An 18,306-nucleotide genomic window follows, 5' to 3' on the forward strand; every position below is an offset into this window, starting at 1 on the left:
GAGCGCTAAGCCCCGCCCACATGCAGCGCCCACCCCGACACAGAAGAGAAATCTGACACTTTTACCCATAATAAAAATATATATATATATCCATAGGTATATACTATTATTATATATTATATACCTATATATATACTTTTTTGTTATGAATATTTACTAGTATATATATAAATACATAATAAAAAAGTATATACATAAGTATATACTATTATTATATATTATATACCTATATATATATATATATATACTTTTTTGGTTATGAATATTTACTAGTATATATATATGTACTAGTAAATATTCATAACCAAAAAAGTATATATATATATATATAGGTATATAATAATAGTATATACCTATGTATATACTTTTTTTATTATGTATAAATTTATATACTCATAACTATATATATACACATATATATGTATATATATAGTTACGAGTATATATATACATTTATACATGATAAAAAAGTATATACATAGGTATATACTATTATATATATATATATATATATATATATATATATATATATATATATATATATATATATATATATATATATATATATATACGTATACTATATATATATAGTCGCACGATGGCGCTGTTGTCCTTCACAGCAACCAGTGACTCTCAAGCCGACTTTGGTCCGGCTCAAGTGGATAATTCACATACGCCACCAAAGTTGCAAAAATATATCACAAAAAGTGGATATTAAGGTGAATTATGTATCTTCCGCCGTTTACAGTAGGAGAAGAGCACTTTGAAGTGCATAATGAGTAACCTTGGACAGTATAATGTACAGTATTTTATTTTTTCTGTCTATTTTTGGTATTACGTACAAATAAATTATATACAGTATTCAACTAACTGCATGTGTGAAGATACAAGCGTAATAGAAACAATATAGTGAATTTAGTTTCAAAGTTCCATGTCAATAACATAGTTAGCACTCCACATGCTCAGTTGATACCCGCACAAGCCTCAAAATCATTTTCATCATTTCCCTGTGACAAAATTCAATGTGGAATCTGTTTGACAATACTGCTCCTGCCTTGCTCTGCATTTTATATAGTGATTTGACAAAAATGACTTGAATTGATAATTGAATGAGCTTAGATGAATAAATCATCCATTTTCATAGTAATATTCTTGCAGGTAAAAATCTACTCATAACAAATTGATGTATAAAAAAAAACAAGAGACAAGGGGTTATTGTCAAATGAAGGACAAACATATAAGCAGGCCTTTGGAAGAAGAGAGCAGTCAGTGACATGGAAAACCCGTCAGGAGTGTGATAGATATCGATTGAGATGATTGAGGCTTCAAATTTGAACAAGACAGCATGTGTTAAAAAAAATCTGAATGACAGCATCCATGTTTGTTATATTCATTGATTCCTCAAGTAAAAGTAGGGCTTCCCAAAAATCTGCGAGCAACTTTAAAAAAAAATGCTTCCAATGTCCTTGGAATGCCTTTGGTGGCGGATCATTCTTACTATTCCAGCTCAGGGCACTGAGAGAAAAAATACATAAAAAGCATTGGTCCCACTTTTATTCATTCTAATCATTCACCAAGTAATTTGCAATTAAAACAGACGTCGTTGTTTTTCTTCACCAAGAACTCGCATGTGGCGGCCCGCTCCAATGTAATGGGCACGTGGCTGTAGAGTGGACCCGTGGGGGGCAGCCCCTGGCATATGGTATATTTCTCCAGCGCCAAAAGCAGACTGACCACTTCGGTCACAGAGGTCAGTTTGTGCGGGAATTTACGGTAGAGCGAGTGGGTCGGTAAAAGCGGTTGCTTTTGAACGGTGACGTGATATACGAGACCCGGGTCGATCAGCACGATGGTGTCGGACATGCTGGATTGTTTTGAGCACTGGACGAGTTGAATCTGCGGGCCCTTCGCCATGACGGCGTACCAGAGGATCGGCAGGGAGGTGCTGCGCAAGGAATTGAGGAGTTTCAAAAGTTGGCTATCCACGTCATCCACTGCTTCGACGGGGTTGTCAGCCAAGCTGAAGATCTGTGTTATCTAAAGAGGTGAAATAGGTTCAAAATAAAAGCTGAACCAGAATGACAAATTGTTTTGAATTGAACATTTACCATGGGCAACTCATTATTCTCCTCTTCAACTTGCTCTGGAAAATCTGACTCAAGGTGAGACTCCTCTTCTTCCCTTTCATTTGGCCGAATCTGCAAATATAATGAAATAAATTTTAAAAAATGTTGTTATAGCTGTCGAGCAAGGTTGAAGTGAACATAGGAGGCTGGCAAAAGAAGCCTTTATGAATACATACAGTTGTGGTCAAAGGTTTACATACACTTGTGAAGAACATAATGTCATGCTCTTGAGTTTCCAATTCTTTCTACAACTCTGATTTTTCTCTAATAGAGTGATTAGAACAGATACTTCTTCGTCACAAAAACATTCATGAAGTTTGGTTCTTTTATGACTTTATTATGGGTGAACAGAAAAAAAGTGATCAAATCTCAAAAATATACACACAGCAGCACTAATATTTGGTAACATGTCCCTTGGCCATTTTCACTTCAATTAGGTGCTTTTGGTAGCCATCCACAAGCTTCTGGTTGAATCTTTCACCACTCTCGACAGAATTGGGGCAGTTCAGTTAAATTTGATGGCTTTCTGACATGGACTTGTTTCTTCAGCATTGTCCACAAGTTCTCAATGGGGTTTAAGTCAGCACTTTGGGAAGGCCATTCGAAAACCTTAATTCTAGCCTGGGGTCATTGTCCTGTTGGAACACCCAACTGCGCCCAAGACCCAATCTTCGGGCTGATGACTGTAGGTTATCGTGAAGAATTTGAAGGTAATCCTCCTCCTTCATTATCCCATTTACTCTCTGTAAAGCACCAGTTCCATTGGCAGCAAAACAGCCCCACAGCATAATACTACCACCACCGTGCTTGACGGTAGGCATGGTGTACTTGGGGTTAAAGGCCTCACCTTTTCTCCTCCACACATATTGCTGGGCATTGTGGCCAAACAGCTCGATTTTTGTTTTGTCTGACCACTGAAGTTTCCTCCAGAAGGTCTTATCTTTGTCCATATGATCAGCAGCGGACTTCAGTCGAGCCTTAAGGTGCCGCTTTTGGAGCAAGGGCTTCCTTCTTGCACGGCAGCCTCTCAGTCCATGGAGATGCAAAACACGCTTGACTATGGACACTGACACCTGTGTTCCAGCAGCTTCTAATTCTTGGCAGATCTGCTTTTTGGTGATTCTTAGTTGAATCTTTACCCTCCTGACCAATTTTCTCTTAGCAGTAGGTGATAGCTTGCGTTTTCGTTCCGATGGTGGCAGTGACAAAACAGTGCCATGCACTTTATACTTACAAACAATTGTTTGCACCGTTGCTCTTGGGAGCTGAAGCTGCTTTGAAATGGCTCCAAGTGACTTTCCTGACTTGTTCAAGTCAAGGCTTTGCTTTTTCAGATCCATGCTGAGCTCCTTTGACTTTCCCATTGTAGCGTTTGTGGGCGTTCGCATCCAATGAGCCCTATTTAAATGGCTTCAGAGAAGTCACCAGCTGTAGTCACTCATAATCACTCACAAGAAGATAAGAGTCCATGCTATGAAGCTCATTTCCCTGACACAACTTTCTAAGTCACCAAAATTGCTAATTTGTGTTGCTGTATGTATATTTTTGACCCAGCATATTTGACCACTTTTTCTGTTAACCCATAATAAAGTCATAAAATAACCAAACTTTATGAATGTTTTTGTGACAGAGAAGTATCTGTTCCAATCACTCTGTCAGAGAAAAATCTGAGTTGTAGAATTAAGAGACCCATGACATTATGTTCTTCACAAGTGTATGTAAACTTTTGACCACAACTGTACCTGTCAACTTTTAAGTTTTTCCCATATTTTCTAGGTTTTTTTTATCATTTCAAAGTGTGTATGGCGTATAACAACTTTTGTACAGGATGTATTTTATTATGATTATTTTTTAAGTACTATACGTTTTTTGCAAAAACAATCGTTTTACCCATTTCGGCTCTAATCCGGATTGTCTCGGTCACTGGTCGCAGACGAAAACATCATCGTTGACTGCTAATATTGTCATGCTTTAAGCATGACATACGTACGCGCGCATTCCCCTTTCACACGTCCACTTTTTTACTGTATAAAAATAGCGCATCGGCAAGCAATGTACTTGGTCAAGCTGTCAGCGCCATACAGAGAGATCTACAGAATATTGAATTTAGTGCATTAAAAAAGTTTAAGTGCGCCCTATGTGAGTAAATATGTGCCGCGTTGCATTTGTGCGGTTTAATATCACTTAATAACAGGAGTTGCAATCATTAATAGGGGGAGCAATTGGCTGAGGTCGACAGGTATGTGAATATGACGAGAACTACCCCACGAAACAACAAGTCTGCATGGCTGTTGTCTCTCTGTCAAGAGAGAATGTGGGAAAATAACATCCACTTTCCAGGTGTTAAGCTAATGAAATTCTTTACACATTTCAAACTAAAGTTGTGTAATGCGGGTTGAAAACTTTTGCCTCTGCTAACAAAAAACTCCAGTAAAACATTGATATTATTAAATTATGAGGTAGAAAAAAAAACTTACTCGTGAAATGTTACTTTTGTTTGCTTGATCGTCTCTTTTCGCCCTTTCTTGATCTTCCAAAATTGACCGATTTAACTGAGGAAATAAATGGTTACACATTTTATTAGGTTGTCTATCTGTGGCATCGAAAAAAGGAATATGGCAATGAGCACACCTGTTTGGATTTATCCATCATGTCTATGTCATGCGTGTTACTGCTGGAAGGTTCTAAGCTCCAATTCATCTTAAAAGAGAAAAGCAGACTCGGGTTTTGGCATTTGCCAATACAATACACTTTTGTATAAGAAACAAAACTCAGAAATGGGTCAAACTGAAGACGACTAACGTCTTGGAAGTCATCGTCCTCTTCGCTAAAGTCCCAGCAATCCGATGGCAGTTTTCCCCTCTTTAAATTGGACTTCCGGCTGTACGTGTAATGAGGTCTCGGCCTGCCTGGTAGCGATGGATCGTCCGAGCGATAATCGGCAAGTGACATCTGGAAGGGGAGCAAGTGTCTCTGAAAAGAACAGAGCAATGCAACTGTGACCCGTCAGTACGGTGCACAATCACAGCCAGTTGGTAGCGTGCCCGCCAACAACATACTTACCATGGCCTGTCTCTGGCACTGTCGGAGGCGACACTTTTGCCTCTTTTTATTGCTGCCGCCGAACTTGGGTTTGTCGGCACAAAAGTCGCATGTGCCGCAGTCCTTCCTGCAGAGACACGCGTTACATTCTCCGCAGGCGCGTCGCTTCCGTTTCTTGTGCCACTGAAAACACATGTGGGCGTACATTTAGCTCACGAGAGGCATTAAGCTAGGTTTTAAGAACAATATACTTGTATAGTTTATTTAGTCGATCTGACATTGTTACAGAGCAATAGTCTCACCCAGCAGACATATTTGCCTAAGTGCTTAATTGACAACGGCCAAAAAGCACCACATTACTGAAAACTCACAACCACTGGGCAAAAGGAGCAGAAAATTATGCATTATTATTTTTATAATACACCAGGAACATTCGCTTTTAGCGACACCTCGCGGGAGAAATGAAAAGTGCAGAATAAGATCAAGACTCACATCATCATCATCATCGGTTGAGTAGTCATCGTCGTCGTCAAAGTCAAAGTTGTCTGTTTCGTTGCTTTTCACATCCACCGGCTGCAGAAATGACAAAAAGAATGCACAAAATAAGGATGATAATCCCTACCCCGTGAATGATATTCTCTAAAATTTGACATTTTACCTGAGAGTCTGTAGGTTCCTCCTACAAAATATAAACACAATGCATTCATCTGAATATATTTCCTCCAAAACCATAAATTAGAATTAATATCGCACTAACAAATCGTAACAGTGAAAGGCTGGCTCCTTTATTTTTGCTAAAGACTAAAAATCTATCTATCTTGCAATATTCATACTTTTTAAAATTAATTAAATAAAATAGCCCAGATTCTCACCTATTACACATTGGATATAAGCTGCTTTAAAAATGATATTCTCTGCATAAAAATCAACTCAATTCCTGAAGTGTAAATGCTGAATTAAATAAATATAAACACTAATTCTATTTAAATCTCAAAATTGACATTTCCATGACATTTCTTTCATCAAAATACTGAAGTGAAAGTGTACTGAGTGATATGAAAAACATAGCCATTGCCTATTATTATTATTGTTATTATTTAACAGGTATGTACTTATCAACAGTCACCTGCACACTTATGTTGTCATCCAATATTTCACAAATGTCGTTTTCTGGCATCTTTGGTACAAGACTTTCCGTTTCTGAATTCTAAAGGGAAAGATGATTTGAAAAAAAAAATGGCAACCAGCAAGAAGTTACATGGTAAAGAACACCTGTGGACACTTTTACTTACTTTGCGAATTGGACAGAGACATTTGCGCATTCGGCAGATGCGTTTCCGGCTTTCAGCATGCTTGCAGTTGTTGCACTGACCACAGTCCACCGTCATGTGACATCCTATACACTGACCACATGGAATCCACTACAGTGGGAATAAACAATAGATTAGGAAAGTAGATGATGAGAATTATGACTATTATCTTATGTTTTATCATCTCATCAATACGCTCCCATTTTGTCACCAAAAGCAGATTTCTCTAAAGCAATAGTGTGCATGTTTCTTTTTAAACAAATGTCAAACAGAATACTAAATTCCTAACTAACAGCATTTCAAAATTCAACACAAGCTATTTTAATAATGAAGCCACAATAGAAAACATATTCAAACATTTTTATTCAATGAATTACGAGTCACCCAAAGCCATCAAAGCCTAACAAATCCTAAAATATCTCATCGTAAAAAAAAAGGTAAAGGACACTATATTACCTTCCGTAAACGAATCAGTGGGTGTTCATTTGCCTTTGAAGCTGTGGATTGAAATAATGATTAAAAAACAATTTCAAAAAAGACGAACCAGGCCTGGAACGAATTATCATCATCTTGTTCTCCACCATAGCTGACATACCCCAACATGTAGGACAGCTGGGTCTCTTTCTTTGTCTGTCGTACCACGTGCCGATGAAAGACATACCACATTTGGAACACAATCTGTTGAGAATTACAAGTATTTTACCTTCAGCTGTATCTATTTTGTTCTATTTTGTACATAGCAGCAGGAGAAACTTTGTAGCAACATGTTTTTTGTGCGAATGTGAATTTGGCCACCGAACTCACAATGTTTTATCTTGTGGGCCCGGTTGTCCTTTTATAGAGAGGTGCTGTTTGTTTGACGGCACGCAAAGTTTAATTTTTATGCTGGGTACTACGGCTTCGCTGACAGGCTGTTGGTAAGACGGCTCCTTTGAAAGGAAGGCTTTGGCCCAATTGCTTGGACCACTCTTGGGGCCTGAGTCCGGAGTGTCGGCACCCTCGCCCCTCTCCATCCAACTGGACTCGGAGGAGGACCGTTCCCGAATTTTCCTCTGAGGGTTCAGAAATAGTTAAGTGAAGAAAGAAAAAGAAACACAAAGGCATTTTCGACATACACATTTCAGAAAATGAATACCTTCCTCCCGCCTCGATGTCTTCGCACTTGCACATTGTGGAATTTCCCTGCTTTGTAGTCAAATTTTGATATGTCACGCACTCCAACGAACATCGTCATCAGCTCTACTCTGCTTCTCACTCGATAACCATCAGGACTGAAAATTGGAAAAACACAAATCCAGTCTTCAACTTTTAAGCCCTCATTGCCTATTTATTCCAATACGAACACTTAAATACAGAAAGAAATACTAGTAACCCTGAGTAACAACTGATTTTGTCTAATTTGAGAATTTTTTCTTATACCATCAAACTCAGTATAAGTGCACAAAAACATTATTGCCTACGTCAATCACAATAATAACAATAATCACAAGTCAGTTATTTTAAGTTTGCAGGAAAGACAAAATACTAAACCATTTGTTCATTTTTTTAATATTCTGAATCCATTGAATAAATCTTATTAAAAATGACTCATTTAATGATTCCAGACCTATTGTGCAGTTTAAAGTCTTACTTTTCAAAGGCTGGTGCATTGTTAAATACAATACAGACCTACTGTTATCCATCAACTTCAATTTAGGTGATGTTCAATACACACCATATGTAAACAATGCGCCCCCCACCCCCAAACATTCCAAAAGGAAAGCTACCTGAGGTAATAGACATCCATTTGACCAACACTAGAACCAGACTGGCGAATAACCTCTTTCCGCTTCCATCCCACTCCAAGTTCGGGGAAGTCAAACCACCCCTCGTCGGGATGTGTACGCTTGCGTCGAGGTCGAATAACCCTAAAGTAAATTTAAAAAAACAACAACAGGCACAAACAATATATTACAAATGTGATGCCATAATTTCAATACAAACAACTCATAATTTGGAAGCTAACGACAGCATTGCTGCCAAATTTAAATGGAAAACAACTGATAACATACATAGAGATTGTCTTACTTGTTTACTCTTTTTAAAATGTTTTCATTGCCCGCTGCGCTATGACTCCATTCGCTTCCTCCTGCTAGGCTTTCATCATCGTCACACTGATCGTCATCTTCAAGAGGTTCCAACCAATCAGTGGGGGGACAGTCAACCAGTGGCTTTTCCTCCTTTAGGTAATTCTCCTCTTCTTGTGCTTCTCTGACATTATCTGGAATGGGCTTTTCTCTTTTTTCATGAATAAGTGCATCTTGTGCTTGGCTGTTCTTCCCTGTACTTTGACCTACATCTTTTTTTGGCTCGTACCTGAGAGTCTGTAGGTGCAGGGCTTGCCTGTTGTTCCCGGGAGTGAGCAGGAGTTCCACATCCATTGGTGCAACACTTTAAAACTCTGGAGGCTGTTTTCAAACAATGGGCAGGTTTGTCTATATGTTTGAGCATCCTATTTGATGTAGAACATTTTCACACCATGTGAGGATTCAGTCTTGCCCATGGTCTACAGCAGGAGTCGGGAACCTTTTTGAAAGAGAGAGCCATAAACAATTCCTATTTTCAAATATTATTCCTTGAGAGCCATACACACAATTTAAAAGTCAAAATACATGAAAATGTGCCAATTCTTTAGTCATATATACAACAGGGGCCTATGTCCGATTATTATTATTATATTATTATTATTATTATATTACCACTTTTAAAGTACAAAAAGTCTTAGAATTCTTTTGACAACATTGTTACGGTGTTGATAATCAATGAATATCAATTAGTATCAATGAGAGAATAGATGCAGAAGACTTTAATGAAAAAAACAAGTCAATGCCAGTGCCGACGTGACGTTCCTATTGGTGCGTTCGGGACTCGGCTCTCTCAACAACGGTTTCCATATTTTAGCTCAGAGCCATATGCAACCATCAAAAGAGCCACATGTGGCTCCTGAGCCATAGGTTCCCTACCCCTACAGTATTGATCAGGGGTTTAAAACAAAACAAAAGAGAAAGGTTGTAAGTAATCAAGTACAGATAAAGTAGCTATACTACTGCCTTGCCTTTTTTTAAGTAGCAAAATATCACACCTATTCTTGTTTTGGTGTGTTTTGTTATGGTCTAGCAAAAAGCAGAGATGTGGTCATAAGTTGTTTTGTCATTAAATAAGTATATTTTTTTAATTAAATTTAAAAAATAGACTGGTTTACGAAAAGATAAGGTGGTTTAGACAGAACACAACCAATATTTTAAACATAAAAGACATTGCTGTTTGGTTTTGTTTAACAACGATGAAGGGTCATAAAAACGCTAGTGTCACTGATTAAAATACAACAATTGCCAAAGCGGTAGACGTAATATCGTTGTTGTTTATTGCTTTATTCTGAGTTCACGACACATTCAACCTTTGTAATAGATTTCTATACGAGGGTGAACCCCAACTGACCGGCTGCTAGCGTTAGCAGAAACAAGCTAAAGCTAATTTGATGGTCATAGTATAAAGAATTTGCGAAATTCCCGATCAAGTGTATAGACTGTTATATGTTACCACTCATTGCAGTTTTTTCGGTTCAACTGGTCAACAAAAAAATTTGTATTATTACTTACCTTCTTGACACCAGCACCACCATAATTCCACGATGTTGCTATAGTTCCAACACAGCTAGCAAACTAGTAGTGCGTTTCTAGCATGGACGGAGTCCACTTTGGGACAAAAACTCCAAAGAAAATATAAAATTGCTTTGGGTTTGCTGTAAAACAAACTAAGGATGAAATTGTTGTTAAAAAGAGCATATTTTAACACAAGATAATGTAACACGTTATCAAATTATGTAAAGAAAACCGAGGTTGGGGGGTTTCTCTTGCTTTCGATAACCATCTTTATCAAGTGAACCTAGTCAGCTGTGCTGCCTTCACGGTTCAGTTGGTTAAACCAATACAAATATTTTGATTTCGCTCAACTCTACTTATAGGATATAATTGGCATCGTGCATGTAATTAAAAAATGCTTTTTTTATTTGTCTGACAGTTGTGTTAGCAGCAGGGCTCAAACCAGTAGCCCCGTAGTCGACGAGGCACATAATATACGCTTGAGTTGAAAATATTACTCGAGTTTTCAAACGTCCCTTGAAGAGAGATTCTGACACAAAATTACGCGTCCTATAGTATTGAGTTGACAGGGGACGCATCATGTCCCGTTTTATCATGAAACTCAAAAATAGTCTCTGATTTGTAGTGCTTTTTGTGGATAGTGGTGAAGAAATCAAATTGTTCGATTTTTATGAAAGCAGCCCCAGAGGAGTTTGAGATCCCGTTTATACTCCTTTATAAAAAGGGTAATTTGCTCATCACTAAGAAATACTGTAATTCTGAAAGTTTGTCGATTAGCATTTCAAATCTAATTTAATAAGATAAATTGCATATCACCCATATACCAAATACAAATAAGGCTTCAGAACGTCATGAGGTAAGACACAAACTAACTAGATTTATAAAAATGCTGCAAACGTGAATCATTAAAAGCAATTTATTTGGTGCGTTCATATAAAAAAAACAGCACAAGGTGATGAAGTTGGGAAAATATATAAATTTACCAATTTAAGTTAATTATTATACAACCAAGTAAAAGAAAAAAAATAGGGTAATTCCATGTCAGTTTACCAACCACCTTAACCCGACCACCTCCAATTTTGATGAAACTTTGCAGACTGTAAAAGATCAAATTCAAAATCAGAAAAAAATATGGAGATATGACCTCTTTGACAAATTTTAAACCCTGTCGCAATCTTTCTGAAAATGTGAATTTAAGTCTTCCACGTCAAAAACATCAGAATAGGTCGAGTTACATAATTTTGCTAGTTTTGACACAGAATGACCCAATACACATACAAAATAATCTATTTTCACTTCAGACTAGTACAATTCTTTTTAATTTAAACCCTGAACACACAAATCTCAGTACAAATTGTGAGCAGCCAACAGGAACGGACTGCTCCCCCTATCTATCCTTGTTACTGCGAAGATCTGTGGTCAAAGGATCGTGCTGAATGGTTTGGTGCAACATAAGTGCGAGCAGACCTGCTCTGTTGGTCATTGCAGTTCTTACATTGCGCTCTTGTTCAAAGAGCTCGTCCAACTTGTACCACTGTGGGTTGAGAATTAAAATCAACACTTAAGCTCTCTGAATAATGGAACGTTTAGTTTGTTTGAACGATACCTAACAATCAATACCCACCACTCTAACTCGCTCCAGGTCCACTTCAGCCCTCCTGAGCTTCTCCCAGTTGTAATGCTTGTTGCATTTTCGCTTTGCCACCCTGCAATAGTCTCCTGTCAATTCGAAGACATTTTTCACCAAAGGACAGCCGCACACTTCGTCAACGGGAATCTGGAAAACAGGGGTAAGAAATGTCAGGAAAAAATATATACTGTGGTAGCTCGAGATACGAGCTTAATGCGTTCCGGGACTGAGCTCGTATGTCGATTTTCTCGTAACTCAAACGAACGTTTCCCATAGAAATGAACTAAAAACAATTAAATTTGTTCCAACCCTCTGAAAAAACACCCAAAACAGGATATTGGATTGGAAACACATTTTTATTTGTTCTAATTCGCCATCTATTAACAAAGTAACAAATAACTAGTGGTTTAATAATACTAAAATGTGTTTAATAGTACCTAAAATTAGATGGATTTCACGGAGGGTAGAGAGAGAACAGAGGGGGGGGCGGGGGGGGGGGGTTGGGGGACTACTTGCACGGCAACGCGCTCACAACATAATATAAACAAATTTAAATGAACTTGGATTACGATGCAGACACACTCAAAAATAAGTTTAATCTAACTTTACACTAAACTTAATTTTAATTTTGTTTTAAATTTTGATACCTTTCTTCTCCCGGATTGGCTCTATTTGCCCCGCCTCCACCCTGACTTTCAGATGCTACCTATCGAGGGTTGTTTGCTTTTGTATTCCCTTCAAAATATTCCAAAAATGATGCACACAAATGTCCTCACAATAGGATAACGCACGACCACTTGCCAAACGAGAAGTAGTATCTACGCCATTTGCACTGACTAACGGGAAAAAAACACTGCCCAGTGCTTGTAGAGACATTACACGAGGGAGTAGCGACCAGAAAGACAGTGCCCATGATGTTCTTATGAGCAGCCTCTCGCGTCCGCTGTGTGCTCGTATACCAAAATGCGTCTCGTATCTCAAGATAAATATTTGCTCAAAATTTTACTCTAATCTCAAATTGCTCATATGTCGGGGCACTCGTATGTCGAGGTACCACTGTATATAACAAAAAGTTATGTAAAGTGTACTTGTACCCTGCGTGACGCTACTCTTGCACTAACCTTGGGGTCTCTGGAATGCTCTGGACATAAAACCTGAAGTCTCTTGCAGTAGGTTTTGCTTTGTGGATTGTACACATCACAAAAGAGTCTTGTTGCCCTGCGAGGAGAAAAACAACAATTGTGAAGCAGCTCAACTGGGAGCAAATGTATACATTCGTTTTTCTTTTCCTTACCCTTCGATTCTTGTAGGATACATGGAACCAAACGAGGTTTGACTCTCATACTGTCAAAATAAAATAAAGATTAAACATCCCTTGGTTTGTGTGCTTGAGCCTATGGGACATTCACATTCCGCACTAACGTCAACTTGATTTCATGTGGGCTGGACCATTTTAGATATAATATTTAGATACTTTTTTTAAAAATCGGACTGCATCAAAATCCCTAAATATTCAGTTTTCTTATTAGATTAGATTAGAACTTTATTTCATCCCGTATTTGGGAAATTTCTTCTCTATAGCTCTAAAACAATGTTTATTTGAACTTTTTTTCTTAGTAAGGGAGAATGTCATTTCAAAAGGAAACAAAAAATATTTTGACATTATGTTCAATACTAAAGTGGAAAACAGAAAATATTTATATGAATTAATTTTTAGATTTTAAAAAATGCTTATTTAACTAAAACACAAAAGGAAAAAAAAATGAATTAAAAAAAATGCAATTATTGATTTAAACAGGGGGGAATCAGGAAATATAATATACATGTATAATCTTCATTTGAATTTGATCCTAAAACAGAAAGTCGGGACTCATGATTTACTTTCTCGGGCCGCACAAAATGATACGGCGGGCCACATTTGCCCCGCGGGCCGCCACTTTGACACCTGTGGAGTAGTGGTTCCCGGTAGCTGAAATGTACAACATATTCACCTTTGCATAGCACCTCTCCATATGTCTCAGCGCAACTTTTGGGTTGACAGGATGGCTGCAGGACACGCAAAAAATCTGGAGGTCTGTGTCATCTCCCTCCCCTTCATTCACCTGATGAAAACAGACAAAAAGATTAGGGGAAAAAAATAAGGACAGAAAAATAACTAAAGAAAATATTTATATATATCCCGCTTTACCTCCTCATCCTGCTGCACTGCCTGCTGCTTGGCCTTGGCGATGATGCCCTCCAGTTCGTGGAAGCGACGCTCCATTTCGGTGAGGCGCAAGCGGGCGTTTTGCTGATCCTTACGAATGCGCTCCAGTTGCTTTTTACCGTGTTCCTCGGCAATGCAGGGACTCTGTTGCCACTGCTGGATGCGTTGCGGGAGTATCTCATAGATTCGACTGCGGAGACACACGCAAATGAGGTAGACAATTTGGAATCAGCAGTTTAGGGATTCCGTGCACCTAGCGTGTGATCAATTTACTCAGTCAATGTTCCCTCTAAGCTGAGCGCGTGCGCAATTGGGCACTACTCTCGTCTTCTCTGCACACAGCAAATCATATGGAGCGCACAAAATAAAATCCCTTTTTTTTTTTTAGCTGTGAGGCCGACGCGCGAACCACTCATCCGCCGGGCCGCCCATTCATAGATATTAATCATTACATTTTATTATTACTAAATCGTTTATGTGTAGTAGACATGCACCTGCTTATGGCAGGTGTGATACTGGTGTGTGCCCATAGCGAGCAATGATGATGTTGCTCACACCGGTACTCAGTGTGCTCAGGGAGGTTGTCTTTCTGCCCAGACAAACAAAAAATTAGAGGGAACATTGCTCTCAGTGCTTCGTTTAAAAAAAAGGCTCTTACTTGGCGGCTAACTTCATGCCGCATGCCTCTGAGCAGTATTTAGAGTTTGCCCTGGAAGCCTCGACACAGTTGGGCCCGAGACACTGATGCCGCCCACCGTGATCCCGTACGTCGCCCCTCTCACTGTGTCGGCTTCTGTCCTTGTGCTTCTGCTTCTGCTTGTGGCGCCGGGACTCTTTCTGAACAGATTCAAAACATTCCTCGTCTCCTAAGTTGTGACCACACTACTGGAGGGGAAAACACCTTTGGGCAAATGTTTTACTTTCTTGTCGAACTTCTTCTCTCGCCTCTTGACGTGTTTCACTTTCACGGCTTTTTTTCGCAAGACGGGACTGAAAGGCGCCTCATCGTCATCGTCGTCATCCGTCGCCCATCCCTGGTGAAAAGCAGAAAAAGGATGAGCATATTCTATAGTTGGAGGGCAAAAAATCTTTGATGGAGCATGTGTTAAGAGTGCTACCATTCTTCTGTTAAACCGTGATGCTTTGTATTGGTGGTAGAGATCTGCCTCGCTGTCATAGTCCTCAGAGTAACGCCTTCTTCTGTGGTGGGAGTTTTGTCTTCTCTCGCGCAAATACTGTTCCTCTTCTTTGACTCGTAGCATTTTCTGTGTTACCCAAGAAAGAATTCTTTTCCACTTTTTGGCACGAGAAACTTGGCTTGCAAGCTTGCCAAATAATTCCGCAACTTTCTAATAAACATTTTCTGTTGAACTATGGGAAAGTACAATAGTTATCGATTGATTTAAACAGGGGGAAATCAGAAAATATAATATACATCTATAATCTTCATTTGAATTTGATCCTAACAGAAAGTCGGCACTCATGAGCTTCAAAGCATTCTGACATGGTGTAATTTTAAAACGTACCCTTGCTCGGACTTCACATTGTCTGAATCTGCATTTTTGTCTTATTTTATTAGGACCGCCAAATTTCTTCATGTCTTTGCAGAAGTCACACTGTGCACAATCCTCAGTCCTCCTGCAGGGCTCGCATTCGCCACACATTCGCACAGAACGCTTGACCTGCAACACCAAGGCGAAGACAATAATGGCTGCGAGCAATAATGAAGAAGCATCCTTACCCAATATATGAATATATATATATATATATATATATATATATATATATATATATATATATATACATATTTTTTTCAAATTGCATCAGGAATTCCTTTTTCGACCATCAATTTTAAGATAACAAGAATATAGCTATGTTGTAAAGTGCTAATTGTATGCCACAACACAGCGTTGCATTTTTTTGTTCTAAAATGCTTATTTGTAACGCGGAAAACTTACTTTTGATCCACGTCGCCGTTCACTTCGGTAGTCTGGAGTACTAGGGGTGCTATACTGTCTTTCAGTTCTATCAGAGTCCGGTTCCCTTTCTCGGTTTTTCTTTTCTTTTCTGTATCTTATCTCCAGCAGTGGGTTTTCATCTGGTAGCAGGAAGAAGAAAAGAACAAGAACCATTGGTACTTTTTGTAGTCGCTCAATAAGTGTTAGGCTAACTTGCTCGTTTGAATCACCTCGGCATCTCATGCAGTACCACTCTCGGATAGCCTTGGCCATCTTCTCTGTGATATTAATGCAGTTTCCATGGAACCACTCCGTGCAGTTATCACAGCCACTGAGAGGTGCAAAGGCAGCATTTTATTCAAGATCATTTGTTATCAGAATCTAAACTATGAAACAGCAGTGGTGTGCCTACATCATGAAGCAGTTGATGTGCGGTTTTCTGCAAATACAATACAGTGGGGAATTTTCCACATCCATATTACTGCTTTCTGGTCCTGGCACAGGGTCCATATCAGATGCTTCGCTTTCCTATAAAAAAAAACCGAAAATTTTTAATATTGAATAAGTTCACTGTGGGCGGCCCGGTGACGCGAGTGGTTAGCGCGTCGGCCTCACAGTAGGGGACCTGGGTTCAAATCCAGGTTTTGGTCCACCTGTGTGGAGTTTGCATGTTCTCCCCTGGGTTTTCTACGGGTACTCCAGTTTCCTCCCACATGCCAAAGACATGAATGGTAGAGTGATTGGACACTCTAAATTCCCCCTAGGTATGAGTGTGAGCGTGAATGGTTGTTTGTCTCCTTGTGCCCTGCGATTGGCTGGCCACCAGTTCGGAGTGTCCCCCTGCCTCTGGCCCGTAGTCAGCTGGAATAGGCTCCAGCACCCCCGCGACCCTAGTGAGGGTAAAGCGGTTCAGAAAATGAGATGAGATAAGTTCACTGTAATACAACAGTTAAGTGTCACACTGTCCAATTGACAACGCACATTGTAATTAAAGTAAAAATAAACTTCAAGGTACGTGATCACTTCTTCGATAAACGTGTGGCCACCCAAGATTTGACAATCCAGTCCCTTTAAAGGTTTCGATATTTATTTATATCGGTAATGTACTGCTTATGTCTAGTTAGGCCATGTTTATATCTACCAACGAATCGCATTATTACTGGTTAAACCTTGTATTTAAGAATAAATAAAAGTAATTAAACACTCGCGCTTACCATTGTATTAGAACTGGGTCGGGATTGTTCAAGAGGCAAATTAGGCAGCTTTTTGGAATAAAACAGCACCTCTTGGTGCGATATTCAACATTAGCCTAGCTATGATTTCAATCTACGATGCCTACGTCATCAAAACCGACCGGTGACAACATGCGCTAAATACGTTAGCGACATCTACTGGACTGGAATGTGAATTGCTAATGTATAGGAACACCAGTTTTCAACTGGATTAAAGGCCCTGAATATTCAGTTTTTATAGATCTAAAACAATGTATATTTTAGCTTTTTAAATATATTTTTAGATTTTACAAAATGATTTTTGAACTAAAAACAGAAAAAATGATTAAAAAATTACAATGATTGATTTAAAAGGGGGAAAATCAGGAAATTTAATATACATCTATACTCTTCATTTTAATTTGATCCTAAAACAGAAAGTCGGCACTCATGATTCACTTTCCCGGTCCACACAAAATGATGCGGCGGGCCAGGTTTGGCCCCGGGCCGCCACTTGGACACATGTGATATAAATCTATAATGTTGTATAGTATGGTAAATTCTCACCCTAGGAATTATTTTAATTACACTTGCATGGATGTTTTTTTATTTAAATTTTATTTTTTATGCACACAAGTGCATTTACACACATGCCCATACACACACACACTTACATCCATAAGAGGCAGGATATGAAGGAAAGGAGGAGTTCCTGTATGATGTTGATGTATATCTTTAGAGCTCAAGACTTTCAGAACATAAATTGTGAAAGATATATCACAAAAGAAGAAACAATTTGTTGGAGCTGTTCGCACCATTCCCTCCACAAAATGTCATGCCAGGTAAGTAAAATCTTGTTTTTGTTTGTTTGTTGTTGTTAGGGGCATGTTCTTGAATTTGATATTTTAATTGTAAGATTAAATAAAGTTTAAATAAAAGTATGTAGTCACTTAACAACTCCTTTGATCAGCTCAGAACACCTTATAAAACATGTTGTGGTCAAAATAATGTCATTTAGCAAGTTTTCATACTATATCATCAAAAACCTTTATTCTCTTAAAATAACTTCTGATTTCTGAAGTTGGTAGAATGTCTTTAAAAGAAAATGTCAAACTTTGACATGAATTAAGGTGCCTGAGAAAATGTGTAAAGAAAGGCAAAATTAAGTTCACTCACAGTATA

The 18,306-nt window shown here is 38.6% G+C and overlaps 2 protein-coding genes across 6 annotated transcripts; both read right to left on the reverse strand.

Annotated features, from left to right (window-relative positions):
- Window positions 1-795: 795 nt before the first annotated feature.
- On the reverse strand, window positions 796-10,422 carry mbd1b (methyl-CpG binding domain protein 1b). Of its 5 annotated transcripts, XM_077603831.1 has the most exons (19): window positions 10,117-10,421; window positions 8,996-9,043; window positions 8,834-8,925; window positions 8,546-8,755; window positions 8,245-8,385; window positions 7,614-7,749; window positions 7,283-7,530; window positions 7,074-7,156; window positions 6,935-6,975; window positions 6,461-6,589; window positions 6,295-6,375; window positions 5,827-5,847; window positions 5,661-5,741; window positions 5,190-5,351; window positions 4,929-5,099; window positions 4,758-4,826; window positions 4,604-4,678; window positions 2,109-2,198; window positions 796-2,037 (listed from the first exon to the last, which is right to left on the reverse strand). In XM_077603831.1, exons 3-19 carry the CDS (start codon window positions 8,896-8,898, stop codon window positions 1,567-1,569), a joined length of 2,274 nt encoding a protein of 757 aa, XP_077459957.1. In that variant the 5' UTR covers window positions 8,899-8,925; window positions 8,996-9,043; window positions 10,117-10,421; the 3' UTR covers window positions 796-1,566. The 5 variants fall into 5 exon arrangements, with proteins under 5 accessions (XP_077459957.1, XP_077459953.1, XP_077459956.1 ...); XM_077603827.1 differs by having other exon boundaries at window positions 8,546-8,925; XM_077603830.1 differs by having other exon boundaries at window positions 8,834-9,043.
- A 597-nt stretch (window positions 10,423-11,019) lies between these two features.
- cxxc1b (CXXC finger protein 1b) lies at window positions 11,020-17,279 on the reverse strand. The gene is made up of 14 exons (XM_077602397.1): window positions 17,128-17,279; window positions 16,326-16,441; window positions 16,144-16,244; window positions 15,914-16,053; window positions 15,482-15,637; window positions 15,074-15,220; window positions 14,876-14,989; window positions 14,614-14,792; window positions 13,938-14,145; window positions 13,741-13,851; window positions 13,044-13,093; window positions 12,871-12,967; window positions 11,744-11,896; window positions 11,020-11,653 (listed from the first exon to the last, which is right to left on the reverse strand). The coding sequence occupies exons 1-14, from the start codon at window positions 17,128-17,130 to the stop codon at window positions 11,507-11,509; spliced, it is 1,722 nt and encodes a 573-aa protein (XP_077458523.1). The 5' UTR covers window positions 17,131-17,279; the 3' UTR covers window positions 11,020-11,506.
- Window positions 17,280-18,306: the final 1,027 nt, after the last annotated feature.

The sequence above is a fragment of the Stigmatopora argus genome, chromosome 6 (genome assembly GCF_051989625.1).
Source record: "Stigmatopora argus isolate UIUO_Sarg chromosome 6, RoL_Sarg_1.0, whole genome shotgun sequence".
NCBI classification, from domain to species: domain Eukaryota; kingdom Metazoa; phylum Chordata; class Actinopteri; order Syngnathiformes; family Syngnathidae; genus Stigmatopora; species Stigmatopora argus.

What these genes read in the sequence shown, in the direction of transcription:
- cxxc1b (XM_077602397.1), bottom strand. An exon ending in AGAAGAAGTTCGACAAGAAA is followed by an intron (nt 14,793 to 14,875) that starts GTAAAACATTTG and finishes GAATCTGTTCAG; the next exon opens with AAAGAGTCCCGGCGCCACAA. An exon ending in AGCATTCCAGAGACCCCAAG is followed by an intron (nt 11,897 to 12,870) that starts GTTAGTGCAAGA and finishes CCTGTTTTCCAG; the next exon opens with ATTCCCGTTGACGAAGTGTG.
- mbd1b (XM_077603827.1), bottom strand. Translation starts at nt 8,898, where the DNA reads ATGGATGTGGAACTCCTGCTCACTCCCGGGAACAACAGGCAAGCCCTG. An exon ending in AGGAACCTACAGACTCTCAG is followed by an intron (nt 5,742 to 5,826) that starts GTAAAATGTCAA and finishes TCATTTCTGCAG; the next exon opens with CCGGTGGATGTGAAAAGCAA. An exon ending in ACAAAAGTAACATTTCACGA is followed by an intron (nt 2,199 to 4,603) that starts GTAAGTTTTTTT and finishes TTATATTTGCAG; the next exon opens with ATTCGGCCAAATGAAAGGGA.